The 15,941-nt window shown below is 45.3% G+C and overlaps 1 protein-coding gene across 1 annotated transcript in view; it reads left to right on the top strand.

The window, feature by feature from the left end:
* ZNF831 (zinc finger protein 831) overlaps positions 1-15,941 on the top strand; it is a 79,109-nt gene that overhangs the window by 47,315 nt on the left and 15,853 nt on the right. The window contains exon 4 of the mRNA XM_060124541.1: positions 7,995-8,009. Within this exon, the coding sequence (XP_059980524.1) occupies positions 7,995-8,009 (15 nt within the window). The remainder of the gene's footprint in view (positions 1-7,994; positions 8,010-15,941) is intronic.

Here is a 15,941-nt window from a genome sequence, read left to right as displayed (position 1 = left end):
TGCTTTTCACCAGCCCAGGTGCCTTTCAACCTTGGTGTTTCAGGGCACATCTTGGCTTCTGTCTTCGGTTTGGTGACATCGTCTCTGCCAGGCTGGCTTCTCATAAGTTCCTGCACCAGGAGAGGAGAGCATGGGGGGGGGGCTCGCCTCTGCTTAGTCCCCTCCTGGGTTTCCTGTGTCCCCTCCTGATTGGCATGTCCTTCTGCCCTGATGCCTGAGCACGTGCCTCACTGCCCATCTACTCTTACTGCTTTGATCTCTCCGGCTGCTCTTTGCACATGGCCCAGCCCTGGGCGAGGTGCTTCCTTCACTCGGCCCTCCATGCACTCACAGGCCACTTACTGAACATCTGTTGTGCTGTGACATTGTTCCTTGAAGGGCACATCAAGCCCATTTCACTGAGCTCCCATTGTCTCCAAAAATGTTGAGAGTTTAAAGCTTCTCCAAGTGTCACAGAGAAAACAACAACAGAAATTACATGGCACAGTGATTCCAAAAAGCATTAGAGAGAACCGAGAGCCAGAGGCACGAATTCCCATCTATCTTGGTTCAGATGGAGTAAACAGAATATGTTATTGATTTTTAAAACCACACATTAGTGTTTCAAAAGAAATTGGTTTTGTATGTTTTAGTATGAAAGCAATTATTTTCCTTTTAAAACTGCTTCCTGGGTCTGTACGGGTTTTTTTTGGTTTCGTTTTTTTTTCTTCTTTCCCTTTTCGTTCTGCAGAGCAAAATACTGCATGTTGCTAAGTGGAGGGGGAAAGGCTCTTCATTTTTCACTTGTTAATCTCTATCTGCTTTACTTTTAAATTCTATGTTCTATTGTGTTCAATTCCAATGAATTTGGATTAATTTAAGTAACATTTCATTATAGATTCAATGCATACATATTGTTTTTTAAATTAAGAAATGGGGGACATTTTTAGTGACTTTTAAATTAAGTCATGCTGCATCAAAGCTAAGAAGATCCACTTAGCCTGGTTTAGTCTGGAAGTTTCCTTGAAGAGGAAGAGGTGCTTTTTGGTTGTGTTTGCTTTTGTTTACCTTCCCCCATCTCTCCTTGGATTATCTGCAGCTCGTTTAGTAAGACCTGCGTTGGTTCTGACAGCTTGAAGCTTTCAGTGCTTCTGAGGACAGAGGACGTATTTCTTTGCTTCCAGCTTTGCCACTCAATAAATTTGAAGAGTCACGATGCCGTCATCTGTGTAGTTAGATAAGGGAGAAGATGATTTCTCTATTATTTTGCTTAGAAGAATGGGAAACTAGATTAATCACTGTCCTTTGGAAGGAACTCTTAATAGAAGAGACTGGCTCCTTTCACTGGGCTCATGGTGTGTGCCCACACTGGATGGTTTTCCAGGGGTTGGGAGCAGACAATCAGGGCGCAAATTTTAAGTCTGTCACTAGGTGACGTTAGGTAAATCCTTAATCCCACGTTCAACGTGGTTAGGAAGGGGCTGGGGATCCTGGGTGTCCATGGCACACACCCACCTCCTTCTCTGCGACAGAAGGAAAGTAAGCAATGTCTGTAAGAGTCAGGAGAACAGTTTGTCATGGGTTCTAATTCTTGGCAGCATGGGACCGAAATCCAACTCAGAAAGATTTAAGCACACGATTCCTCATGAAACAAAAAGCCCAGGGACTCAAACAGTATCACCAGACTTAGAGTTAGAGGTTTATCCCTCTTCCTGAGTTAGCCTTCTTCTGGGTGGCTTTCATTCCCAGGCACGTGGTGGTCCCCAGAGGCCCCAGCGTACATCCTACCCACTTAGCAATTGCGGTAGGGAGTGTTCTAATTGAAGTCCAGCATTGACTCTGACTTAGTGAGGTTTGGGTCACATGCCTAGCCCTGAACCTTCTGTTTGTCCAGATGAGTGGAATATGCCCACTCCTGGAGATGGGAGGGGGTGGTGATTGATTATAAACCAGCCAACTCATATTGAGACGAGATGTTCCCGGAAGGTGGAGGAAAGGCTGCTGAAATCAGAGAACAACCCACTCTTGCATCCTAGGTAGAGGAGAACAAAGAGTGGGGCAGTTGCGCTCGGCGTGCCGTGGGCTACAAGGTGACAGTTGTAGTCAGTACCACTGGTGCCCTGCCCAGATCCCTTTTCAAGCCAGACGCCCACCCATCTCCATGTCCTGGCTGCTGCCCTCTCTTATCTGTACCCTTCTCCAAAGGATTGGCCCTTGGCTGATGGGAATTACTTTGCCCCCAACGTAGACACAGACCCTGGGGTTGGTCCACAGCCCCTGACTGATTGATGGAGGGATAGGACCACTCAGCCCTTTGGCCTCCGGGTGGGATGAGTTTTGTGATACAGTTCACACTCCAGACCTCCCTGTGGGCATCTCCAGAAATCCTTGTTATCTAACTTCGTCTGGCTTCTCTCACTCATCTCAAGTTTCTCTCAGGTGGGCCCTCTCAAAAAGTCAGTTACACGAGAGCCCGAGATACCAGTTATTTATGAATCGAGAATCCCAGCTATTCACCACTTACTCCCCGGTATAAGGCTGTCCCCTATTTTCTCAACACAAAGATCCGAAGGAGTTTCTGGACCAACCTGAAATACCACATCAAGACAGAGATGAAGCAGGCAAACTTCTGCTTACAGTATTTAACGTATTCAGCTGGTTGCACGTGGCCCTTTAAATCACACATGACATAAAATACCGGTGGAGCGACATTGTGTTTTCTACTCACCTTTCAAGAAGCCATTCTAGCTGCACTTGTAGCATGCATCTTCGAGGTGGCTTTTGTCATCGCTAGAGCCCCTGGTTTGAGGCACCTAATAGAGATTTCCGAGCGCAGCATCTTCACTTTCATCCCAGCTCTTTGAGATTTAGAACTTTTAGAATCAGAGTGCAATGCCATCCTAGAAATTTATCCATGGCCATGAGCACCCATTTACATAATATTAGGTCGGCCGCTTTCATTTCTCAGGTAGGTACCTGTTCCCAATTTTCACCAAATAAACACATCCTGTTTCGCTTTTTAAAGCAGTCTACAAGGGACTTGTTTACGATAACACCCAAAGCTTATAACTGTGTCCCAAGCACCCAGGAAAAATGACAAAATGTATATTCAGGGTCCCCCCTCCCATCACTTTTTGAAACCAGTTTTTTCAGATGGTATCTATGTAGGACCCAAACCAGCACTGACTGGCATTGTTTCAGGCTAATGTGTCTTCCTAAATAGTATTTTGTCATTTACAATGAAGTCACCGAGAGAGCTCCCTGGAAAATGGGAGACTTTGTAGGGATTTGATTAATAAAGCAACTCCTTCTTTTCTGAGGGATAAATTGAGGGAGGGGGACCTCTCTTACACTTGGGCATATCATATCCTCTGAGTGATCATCAAAGGAACCGAAATGGGGCCAGCTGGTCTTGCTTGACTCAGATGTGACATCTTGAAAGCAAAGTGAAATTTGGGAGGACATGGAGAAGGGATGCTTTCTTTGCTGTCTTGGTACAAACAGAGGTAGAAAAAGACCTAATATCTAAATGATGATCCAATCATATGGGGATATTTGGGAGTAGCTATGTTTCCCCATATGCATTATTTTATTGTTTTGTTTTCTGCTTTAGAATTATGCATTTATTTTTTTAATTTAAATTGTATTTTATATTAGAGTATAGTTGATTTACAATGTCGTGTTAGTTTCAGGTGTACAGCTAAGTGATTCAGTTATACGCATACATATATCCATTCTTTTTTGGATTCTCTTCCATGTAAGTTATTACAGAGTACTGAGTAGAGTTCCCCATGCTCTACAGTAGGTCCTTGTTGGTTACCTAGTTTACGTACAGTACTGTGTGTACGTTAATCCCAAACTCCTGACTTAGCCCCCACACAACCAACGTTTCCCCTTTGGTAAGTTTGTTTTTGAAGCCCATGAATTATTTTAAAACGTCATTCATTTCAAATTCCTTTATTATAAACATCTTTATTCTCAAACTTCAGTTCTGTTCATTGCTCAGCCATATTATAATTTGTTTGCAATGTCTTATATTATCTAATAAGATTCACAAGAGGAATAATCTTAGCAAATATCGACGGGGTGGACACCATGGGCGAGTCACTCTTCTGAGCTCTTTTATCATCCCCTGTGAACTTCTTGATGGAAATACAAGTGCTAAAATTATACTCTTTCGTGTTTTTTTTTTTTTTTGGCCGTGCTGTGCGGCATGCAGGATCTTAGTTCCCTGGCCAGGGATCAAACCCATGCCCCCCGCCCTGCAGTGGAAGCATGGAGTCTTAACCACTGGACCGTCAGGGAATTCCCCTATACTCATTTTAAAGCCAGGAAATGAGGAGGTTACACGAGAAGCAAGCGCTGAAAATCTAGGCAATCTGCCTCCAGACCCAGGTTATGAAATGCTATGCTTCTCATTCCAAATCTCACTAATTATCAGTGGAAGCCCCAAATGAAGTACATTTATGTCTATGGTTTATAAACAACTATTCTGAAAGAATTTTAATCATCCCAAAATATACATACTAGTCATGATAAATATATACATATATCTTGTATCAAAGGTAATGATACATATATTTACTGTATAGCAGTAGCTAACTTATGTCAAACATAGGTTGACCTGTGATATAAGTTAGCTACTGCCATGTAACAAAACACCCCCAGACTCAGTGGTTCATGAATCTTTATTCTTGCCTGTGAGTCTTTGGGTTAGCAGGGCATTCAGGTTTGGCGGTCTTGCTGGGTTTGGTCACGCATCTGTGGAGTCAGTGGGGAAACGGCTGAGACTGGCTGGTCTAGGATGGTCTTCCACTCACATCCTGGACGTTGGTTGACTGTCAGCAGGGAGAGTGGGGTTGCATGAAGCATATGTCTTCCAGCCTCCCAGGGTTTCAGAGAGAGGGCAGATTCTCAGAGACCTAGGTATGGAATTGGCATGACATTATCCTGATGCATTCTACTGGCCAAGGAGAGTCACAGACCAGCCCAGATTCAAGGCGGGGGTGGGGTGGGGAATTGACTCCACCTCCTGATGGGGGACTTTAAAAATCACATTGCAAAGGGTGTGGATACAGGGAGTGGTGAAGAATGGAAGCTGTTTTTGTTTGTTTTTTTGTTCTTGTAATCAGTCAACTCTGCTTTCTATTTAGTGCATGTGGCTGCAATTTAGAACACATTTACCAGCCCTTAAAAAAAGGTGGTTCATCTTTTCACATAATGGGTAGGCTAGGGATACGTGCTCTGGGCTAGTGCAGCTGGGCAGGGAGCCCAGCAGTGAAGGGTCCCTCCACTTTTCTGCCCTGCCCTCCCTACCTTGTGCCTTTATCCTGTGCACAGGATCATCATCACAGCCCCTCCAGGCGTCATGATTGCATTTCAGGCAGGGAAAAGGCCTAAGATCCAAAGGGGTGTGCCTTTAAAAAGCTGTCTGGAGTTGCCATGTCATCCTGAAATCCCACTCCTGGGCATATATCCCAAGAAAACTCTAGTTTGAAAAGATACCTGCACCTCAGTGTTCATAGCAGCACTATTTACAATAGCCGAGACATAGAAGCAACCTAAGTGTCCATCAGCAGATGAATGGATAGAGAAGATGTGGTACATGTATACAATGGAATATTACTCAGCCGTAAAACAGAACAAAAATAGTGCCATTTGCAGCGACATGGATGGACCTAAAGATTATCATATTAAGTGAAGTAAGTCAGACTGAGAAAGACAAATATCATATGATATCACTTATATGTGGACTCTAAAAAAACGATACAAATGAACTTATTTAAAAAACAGAAACAGATTCACAGACATAGAAAATAAACTAACGGTTACCAAAGGGGATTGTGGGGGGGTGGGTGGGGGGGAGAGATTAATCAGGAGGTTAGGATTAACAGATACCCACTACTATATATAGAACAGATAAACAACAAGGACCTACTGTATAGCACAGGGAAGTACACTCAATATCTTGTAATAACCTATAACAGAAAAGAAACTGAAAAAGAATATACATACATATAACTGAAAAAAAAAGATTGCTAAATACCATCTGTATCTGCTACATGATAGTATGATATAATTTAATTCCTCCAAAGGCAGGTAAATATAGAAGGAACAACTTAAGGGTGAAGAATATGCAAAAAAAAAAAAACAATAATAAAGCTGTCTGGAGGGTTTCCAACAATCCCTACTTACATCTCATTGTCTAGCACTGGGTCACAAGCCCACGCCTGGCTGTAGGGAGTCTGGGAAAGAGTGTTCTAGAGGAGCACTAAACATCTTTGGGGTTCTATTGATGAGAAAGAAGGGGAGAGTCATAGGGGGTAGGTGACTCCCAGTGTCAGCCTCAGCAAGTGATACTAGCATTTCCATCTGAAGCAGTCTTAGAAAGTTTACTTAAAAAATAATCTTGTTGAGCAACTAAGCCTGTGTGCCACAACTACTGAGCCTGTGCTCTAGAGCCCGTGAGCCACAACTACCGAGCCCATGCACCACAACTACTGAAGCCCGTGCACCTAGAGCCCGTGCTCCACAACAAGAGAAGCCACTGCAATGAGAAGTCTGCACACTGCAATGAAGAGTAGCCCCCGCTCACCGCAAACTAGAGAAAGCCCGCACGCAGCAAGGAAGGCCCAATACAGCTAATAATTAATTAATGAATTAATTTTAAAAAGTAATCTTATTTAAGTGAAAAAAGGGAGTTAAACATTTTTATGTAATTAATAGTCTCTCTATGTAAAAGACCAGATAGTAAATTTTTTACTTAGCCAACCATACAGTCTCTATTGCGAAGACTCAACTCTGACGTTGTAGGGAGAAAACGACCACTGACACTATGTAAATGAATGGGCATGGCTGTGTTCCAATAAAACTTTATTTATAAAAATAGGTGGAGGGCCAGGTTTGGTCTTCAGGCTGTAGTTTGCTGATCCCTGGTCCAGATAATTTGTAGATATGACAGAATGGTGAAGGCTTCAGCAGACAAGCCAAATTCATCAAGGTTGTATGGGGATAAGCGAAGTTTAGGTAATAGTCTAAAGTTTATTAGACTCTTACTGTAAAATATTTCTCATCACTGTGGTATGTAGTATGATAAAGCTTTGGCTTCTCTAGTGAAGAATGAAAATAACAGTGAATTTTAAAAGATACTTGTAAAATTTTATTTCTCTCACAAGTAACAATTGGGTGTAAGTAGAACGATCTAGGATGGTGGTTCGATGGTGTGGTAGGAACCCAGTTTCCTCCTGTCTTGTTGCTCTGTTCTCTTCACCATAGCTTTCCTGCTTTGTGGTCTAGGATGGCTGCTTCAGCTCTTGCCATCACATCTGCACTCCATCTAATAGGAGAAAAGAGGAATGAGAGGGGACCAGCCCTCCCTTTAAGGGCATGCCTTGGAAACTGTGTATATCACATGCTCTCACATCTCGCTGGCCAAAACCTAGTTACCTGGTCATACTTGGCTGCAAGAAAAACTGGGAAATGTAGTTTTTAGCAGAGTGGCAACACACCCCATCCAGAAAGTGGGTTCTCGTTACTAAGAAGAAGGATTAGAGAATAGGGAGGCAACTCCCGTGCTCTGCCACTAGGGCTAGAGATATAGACGGGGTGAAAGTCCAAACTTTAAATTCAGTTAATATTCATGCCAGTAATGCCATTTTCCAGGTACTATGTACATGCTAAAATTTCCCCTCTGTGCCTTGATCATGAGTCTCTCTGGGCAGTAGTACCATCTTATTCCTTTCCCTACTCCCCATCACAAGTTAAAGAAAAGATAGAACTTTGAAATTCTAGTTAGAGAAAAACATGTTTCTGTTTGTTTATCTGCAGAAAGCAAGTGATACCACTTCAAGAATCTTGTTACTAAACACCCTTGTTCACGTCGGCAAGCTCGGGGATGTGCATTTCTTCCTTAAGTTCTTTCACGTGCTTCTGCTTTTAACCCCTTTGGCATGCTCCCCCCACCCCCAATTGTCAAACAAGGAACCAGGTAGCCTCCTTTGTCCCCACCATTCCAGGTCCTGCACCTGATGGTGGCTGGTTTCATATTGTCACTTCCGTGCAGCCGTTGCTGCTTTTCCTCCATTGCCCACTGAAGGAATCTCAAATTATATGGTGAGCTATGGTAATAACAGTAGTAAAAACACCTTGCTAGTATCTACACAGAACAAGGTGTGAGACTGTCATAGCTGCCTGAGGGTGTCCCATTATTCGTACATATGCTACTGTTTCTTCCCAGTACCCCCGACTGATCAGCTGGGGAGAACTCGTGGTTATACCTGTATATCCCCTAAAAGAAAATTAATTTCAGTGGAACGAAGAGGACGGAAGCTGTATGGGGCCCGGAAACGTGAGCTGGCGTGTAAATTTTGAGGCTCTGCTCCCCTTCTTGGGGAAAACAGGGCTGCAACCTGTGGTCACCTTTAATCTTCTTCTTCAGATTCCCTTCAGACATAGAGCCTGTTACGTTCAAAATGCAAACTGAGCCTTTGAAGAGAACTACCGCTTTAAAGAAAAAAAAAATCCTTGATGAATGCAAACTGACATTAAATGGAGTTTAAAAAAATGATCAGGGTTTTAAAATATGATTATAATCAGTGGGAATAGTGGAGCAGAGTCAAGTCATTATTGATTTCACTCGTGGGGGTGGGAAGGAAGAACTGCCGTGAATTCATCAGAAAAGGAGCTTTTCTGTAAAGCCTGACCAACTGGGAATGCTCCCTGGGGTCCACCTCTGCCCTGGGGCCCCTACCCGAGTTGCTGAGATGCTGGACACTTATTAACCCTTGCCGAACTTCCCCTGGAGCTTGTGCACCTACCATCACATCAAAGGGGGAAAAAAATCTCTGTTCAGGGGTCATATTTGCCATTTGAGAAATCAAGGGGAAAAGCAGCATCTGGCCCAAATTTTGGAGTCAGACCGATTTAGTTTCACTCCCTAAGCTCATTTCACAGGTGTTTATCGAGCACCTAATATGTGCTGTTCACTCATAGACCTTTAGGTGCTGGAAGAACGGGGACCAATAAAGACAGGCCGTGAACCCTCACTCATGGGGCTGACGTTCCAGGTGGAAGGAGACGGGCCACAAACCACAAATTAATGACTAAGACAACACCGAGCGGTGATGATACAGGCCATGCTAGCAGGAATAAGAGCCCCGCCGTTATCCCAGGAGCATTTATCCCAGGTCCTGAGAGTGGTGCTTGTGGTATGAACCCATATAACTCCTTCAAGCGCCCTGGCAGGAAGTGCTAGTTTCCTCCCATTACACAGATGAGGAGGCACAGAGGGGAGTGATCTGTGCATGGTGGTGAGCATTTCTTTACAACTCCTGGCCGGCTCAGTAACCATCCCCCCACCCCCGCCCCGAAATGACTGGCTTTGTGCCTCACAAGGCCGCCGTTTTGGCCAATGGTCTCCCCCCAACATCTGCCTTTGAGCCCCTCTGGGCGCGGTGGGGGGAAAACTTGCATAGCAGGGGCACAGGTGGCCTGACCAGAATCAAGGGAAACTCAGCTGCGTCTGTTTCCACCCTAGACCGTAGGGCGGCCGAAACACAGAGCTCCAAAACAAACGAACAGGAGACCCCAGTCTCATCAGGAAACAGCCAAGAGCTTAAACTCTACCAAAGCCAAGGGCTTCGAAACGATAACTTCAGAGGAAGAAGAGTACCCATGCCTCCTCCCCATGCAGAGTTCCTCTAAACACGGGGGCCGTGGTCAGATGAAAGTTTTATTTATCAGACCTAAAGCGCACCTCTGCTTTATCCCAAACACACGGCAGGAACTGGGGAGAGACCTTGAAGGACTCTTTCAAGGCCTTTCTCTAATTTTCCTGAGGATCAAAGCCGACAACTGCCTTCACCATGTGCCCAGCGTTGATGAGTTAATCCGTGTGTGTGTGTGTGTGTGTGTGTGTGTGTGTGTGTGTGTGTGTGTGTGTGTGTGTGTGTGTGTGTGTGTGTGTGTGTGTGTGTGTGTGTGTGTGTGTGTGTGTGTGTGTGTTAATGCGTGTGTCTGTGTCTGTGTCCGACAATCTGCGACCTCTCCCCATCCTCTGAAAAAGAATAAAAGAGAAAACAACCCAGATGGGCTTCTCATTCTCACCGCTTTCCCTCCCTCTGGCCGCAAGCAGCTTTGCCACCATAGGCTTTGGGTTCCTCCCCGAGAAGAAAGGTCAGCCAGCGGTCTGGGGGTCTCGGGGTCCTTTGGGGAGTAACAGAGCACAGAGGTGTGCCCCTCACCTTCAGACACAGCCTCACCTCGTCCACATAAGAGCTCCATTCTTCAGCTCGTTCTGTCCTTGAAGAATTGTTCTGTTGGTTCTTGTCATGGTTGATGTTAAGATTGGTTTCATCAGAAGAAATAAACACCTTCGAACGGAAATCCTGGTGTGCCTGTGACCCGTGCAGGACACAGGGCCAAACTCAGAAGGCCCCAAGCTTGGTCTGCTGGGATGACTTGAAATTCTTTCTTTCCTTCCAGTTGTATTGAGATACAACTGACATACAGCACTGTATCAGTTTAAGATATACAGCATCATGATTTGACTTACATACATCATGAAATGATTATCATGATAAGTTTAGCGAACATCCACCCTCTCATATAGATACAAAATTTAAGAAATTAAAAAAATTTTTTCTCCTTGTGATAGGAGGTCTTAGGATTCACTCTCTTAACAGCTTCCATGTGTAACGTAGAGCAGTGCCCATAATATTTATCCTGTTGTATGTTACATCCCTGGCACCCCTTTACCTTATAACTGGAAGTCTGTACCTTTTGACCACCTTCATCCAATTCCCCCGCCCCTGCCCCCACCTCTGGTAACTGCAAATCTAACCTCTTTTTCTATGAGTTTATTTTTGAAGTATAATTGACCTACAACACTATGTTAGTTCCTGTTATACAACACAGCGATTCGATATTTCTATACATTTCAAAATGTTCTCCATGATAAGTTTAGTTACCATCTGTCACCATACAAAGGTATCACATAATTTTTGACTGTATTCTCTACACTGTACATTTCATACAGTGACTCATTTATTTTGTAGCTGGAAATTTGAACCTCTCAATCTCCCTCACCTATTTCTTCCTCTCCTCACCCCTATCTGTTCTCTGTACCTATGACTCTGTTTGGTTATGTTTGTTTTGGTTTCTAGATTCCACATATAAGTAAGTCATACAGTATTTGTCTTTATCTGTCTGACTTATTTCACTAAGCACAACACCCTCTAGGTCCATCCATATTGTTGCAGATGGCAAGACTTGATTCTTTTTTATGGCTGAGTAATATTCCATTGCATGTATATACCACATCTTTATCCTTTTGTCTTTTGATGGCCACTTTATCCATTCACCTATTGATGCTTCCATATCTTGGTTATCGTATGAGTCGAGATTCTTAATCATTTTGAATAAAGACCCCACATTTTCATGTTCACTCGGCCCTGCAAATTCGGTAGTTTGTCCTGACAGCCCAATACCCTGGGTAGTATCAGAGAAAGTGGTTTGAAATGGGAGAACTGGGAAAAATATATATATACCCATCAGCGAAGGAAAAATGCTCTCATGATACATCCCGGAAGAAGAGCTGCATCGTGTGCCCGAGATCTAAAGAGTAAGGGAGAAAGTGTGCACTTCCAGGAGGTTTTTAGGTGCCTCTCGTCTCTGACAGCGTCTCCAACTTTTCTTGTTTTTGATGCCCTTGACGGTTGGGAGGAGTCCCGCTCAGTTGTTGTGGAGAATGTCCCTCCACTGGGGTTTGTCTAGTGGTTTTCTCGAGGTTAGACTAGGGGGATGGGTCTGAGGAGCAAGACCCCAGAGGCGCAGTGCCCTTCTCATAACATCCTATCAAGGCTAAACCATCAACATGGCTTATCATTGCCGCTGTGGACCTTGATCACCTGGCTGAGGTCTCTCAGGTTCTCCATTGTCAAGTGATCCCACACCTCCTCCCACCATTAGACATTTTACCCACAGGAACTCTGCTTCTCTCCACCGGCAGTGTCCAGGACTGCCTCTGCGTCCCTGTTCTACCACTGGCTTCCTTCGGTTGCAAACTCTGCCCTGAAGTCTCTCCTCACTCGCCCAATCTCATCTCCTGTGATGCAGGAGGTAATTATTATTTCTAGAACAAAGAACCCAGAGCCGCTACTGGTGATCAAGTTCATCGTCGTCTCTACCCAAACCAAAACATTATTGGAAAAGTAAATTCCTTTTATTTTCCTTGAAAATATTTGATAGGCAGTGCATGAGAATTCTCGCTGAGAAAATAGACCCAGAACCTGTCATCAGAGGAGAGATATTACCTATAAAAAAAAAAGAAAGAACCACCGGGTACATTTCCACACTGAAACCTATTTCGAATTTTATTATTTACCCTGTACTCTTTCATCGATTCCCATCTCCTCTCCTTGAATTTATGAGCAGGTGGGCGTAGCCTCCTTCCCCTCGGAGGACCTTCGTGATAATGGAGCACGCATCCGATTCTCTGCCAGCGAGGGCAAGGCAGCAGGGGAGGGCGATTTCAGTGGGGAAAATGTGGATCGCCTTGAGTCCCCATCTACGGGGGAGAAATGTTTCTGAGCTACACAGACTAGGAATTTTTTTTAAAATAGACTTTTCGAAGGCTGATTTTGCATAGTGAGGTTAAAAATGTCTTGAACTGACAGGAAGTATGTGGGATTCCGATTTTTCACAGCCTGACTGTCCATCAGTCCTTTCCCTTCTGTCTACGTGTTGTGGCCTCCTGGGTCTGTCTGAAGTCGTTTTAAATTCATTCCTCCATCTGGGCCTGTCTGAGAGCCCTCCAAACTCCAGGTACTGTCGTGACGTGCCTGGACCTTTTCTGCTTCCATCGGACACAAAAGGAAGTGTGTGTGTGTGCCGTGCTGGCCGACTGGCCGCTTGGACCAGACCTGCCATTCGTCCATTTGTTTTCTTCTCTCCCCTCTGCCGGGTGAAGAGGCAGAGAGGAACACACAGTGTCTTCCTGGGTGGCTTGGTTTGTCCCTTCAGGGAACCCTGTCTTGTGGGCTGAGGCCTCTCCTTCGGATGGGTACCATTTTCTTACGAGCCATTTGCCCTCAGGTGAATGGCAAAGTCAACCCTTGCCCTTCTGTGAAGTACACACCATTGACAAGTTTCACTATAAAAGCCAAAATCTGCACTCTTTTCGCTTCCTAGCTTAAATGGGGAAGCAAAGGGATTTTATTCTTTTTCTCTCCCCTGGCCCCGCTTAAACATTCTAGTGGGAGGGGACTTCCCTGGCGGTCCAGTGGTTAGGACTCCGTGTTTCCACTGCAGGGGGCCCGGGTTTGATCCCTGGTCGGGGAAATAAGATCCCACAAGCCGTGCGGTGCAATCCCAAACCAAACCAAAACAAAACAGAAACAACTGTAGCAGTAGAAGTTAGGAGCCTAACGAAACTCTCATCTGGAAAATGTGTCCAGACCTGCAGTTACTGGAATGCGGCCGTTGGGCTCCGACCTCCAGAAAGCATTTCCACGTGGCGCCTGTGTTGAACGTGATCATCTCCACCGTGCCATTTCTGCCGCCCCGTCCTTCCCCTCTTGTGTTTATTAGAGACTCGCCCGGCTTTCTCACCCAGAAAAACCCTTTGTAACAGTGAGCTCTCCTTGGTGGCCTCTCCTGGTGGGGCTGGGTTAGGGGACGATCATAGATAGCCTGGGGTCCTTGGATCCATGGGGATGGGAGAAATAGCTCTGAGGTTGTAGAGACTGGTAATTTCTGAAGGTTGTTGCTTTGTGGTGGTGTTAAACATTTCTTAACCATAGTAGAAGGGCCACAGAATGCTGCTCCTCTCTTTGTCTTTTGCTGGTGGGCTTGTCTTTTGTCTTTTGCTGGTGGGCTCGTCTCCGCAGGGTTTTTGGAACCCTCATAAGTCATTTCGTCACCAAGGGCTGTTGGGACCAAGTCCCCACTCAAAACCTTTGCGAGGCACCTCCTCACAGAGGCGGCTTTATTGATAATAATGGCTCGTCCTGACTCAATCTGTCCCTGGGTTGACGGCGGCGTGCAATGCCTGGAGCCTGCGGGGAGGCGGTGGCTGCCCGGGCAGTTGCTTCTGAGCCCAGCCAGCTCCCCTTCCCCACACCTCACGCCGGGGGCCAGAGTCAGCAGGTGCAAATGCAGGCACCCAGTTAAAGCCGAATCTCACGCGAACAGTAAATACGTACATGTATATACACACGTGCATATATGTGTATATAACATATACGTGTTAGCACAGTATGCCCCCAAACATAGCAATAAGACACGTTATGCTAAAAACGATTCATTGTTGACCTGACATTCAGATTTAACTGGGCACCCACGTTTCATCCGGCCGCCTTTCCCTAAGGCCCTCAGACCCCCCTTTCCAGCCCAGCCCATCCCGGGGGGACCCCATGTGCTTGAAAACGGACCTGAATGTCCTTTCATGTCTGATTTCACGTCTGCATTTTCCGGTCAGCCTGGGGGTGCTCTGTCATCTCTTCCCCGTCTGCGTGGCGTGGGGCTCTTCCTGCAGCTGGGTTGACTCCTGGGCTGTCAGTTGTTCCAGCTCTTAATCGGTTGCCTCTTAAGAGGGGTGGGAGGCTGGTCCGGTCACCTGGGCACCCGGACCCCCCAGTTTCGCCTGTAATCAGTCTATTTTGATCTCTCTCTCTCTCTCCCCACTTCCCTTTGTGTCTCCCTCTGCCCGTCTTTGCTTTCTGGGTTGCTTCCCTTGGATAAGGCATTTCCTTCTGTGACCTGAGGCCACTCAGCCAGACACCCAGACCCCAAGCCAGGTCGGTGAGGGAGGCGCGCATCCTCCAAGTCCTGTCACTCCACGAGTGATGAAAGGTCACCTTCACTTTCTTTCTTTGCCAAGCCAAACCCTGGAAAGAAAGGGGTTAATTTTCTCTTCTCTTTGAAACATGTGCGGGAGACAGCATCAAAGCTGCCCCATTCTGGCTCAGAACACACACTCAGAAGCTGTAATCAGGGGTGACCTTCTAGGCAGGGTGCATTTCTACACTGAAACCTATTTTAAATTTTATCATCTTCCTCTTGCTATTTCATCTCCTCTTGCCCTCCCCCCTCGTATTTATTAGAGGCTCGGTAGGGATTTCTTTCCCTGAGAGAACTTTTATAATAATGAAGTATGCTTGGCAGACGCTCACGGTGAACATACAGGATTGGAGGGTATTCTACAAGGGAAATGGGCAGGCTTGTTTTCCTCTGTCCGAGAGAAATATTTGAGATAAGATAGACTCATTATTTCTCAAGATGGAAGTGCTGAAGGTTGCTTTTGCATAGAGAAGTTGAAAACCCCTTGAAGGGGCAGAAAGCTGCTGTGAGCATCTTTATGGCTTCCCTCCCTGGCAGGCTGCTGTCATCCTGTCTCTCTGGGTGCTAGCATCCTCTGGGGTTCAAGCCCATTTCCCATCTTTCTGATGCTCTCCCCACAGTGACTTTTCTTCTTTTTACATTTTCATGAGAGGTCTGACTGAGAAAGCTTACCAGAACCCCCTCTTCGGTGCTTCTAGCCCTCATTCTTTGATAGATGTTCATACTATTGTCTCATTATTTTTCTCTCAGCTTTCACAGGAACAGTGTAAGCTACTTTATTTCAAAACCATTATGTTAGTTTACTCCATGATAATTTAAGCCGTGTATTCTTTTTCTGATTTGAATTTAGTAATAACATATTTTAAGACAGAAGTCAAGAAGATTTCCTGAATAAATTTTCCATGACAACTGCTGACGTTTCCGGGTTTTTGGGTTTTTTTTTCCCCTTCTTTAACGTCCTTTTATTGGACCTTAGTTTTACATACGTAATTGAGTCATCCTTTCTTTCTCCAGGCATTTTAAACAGACCCTGGGACTTCTATGAGGAGAAAATTTTGGAGTGGGGGGGGGTCGTCTTATCAAACCAACTGTCTTTGATTCAAGAAAATAACCAGGGGCCAGCT

This window comes from Lagenorhynchus albirostris, chromosome 15 (assembly GCF_949774975.1).
Source record: "Lagenorhynchus albirostris chromosome 15, mLagAlb1.1, whole genome shotgun sequence".
Classification (NCBI taxonomy): domain Eukaryota; kingdom Metazoa; phylum Chordata; class Mammalia; order Artiodactyla; family Delphinidae; genus Lagenorhynchus; species Lagenorhynchus albirostris.
The sequence above is the reverse complement of the archived record's forward strand: the minus strand, read 5'-3'. Positions and strand labels throughout refer to the sequence as shown.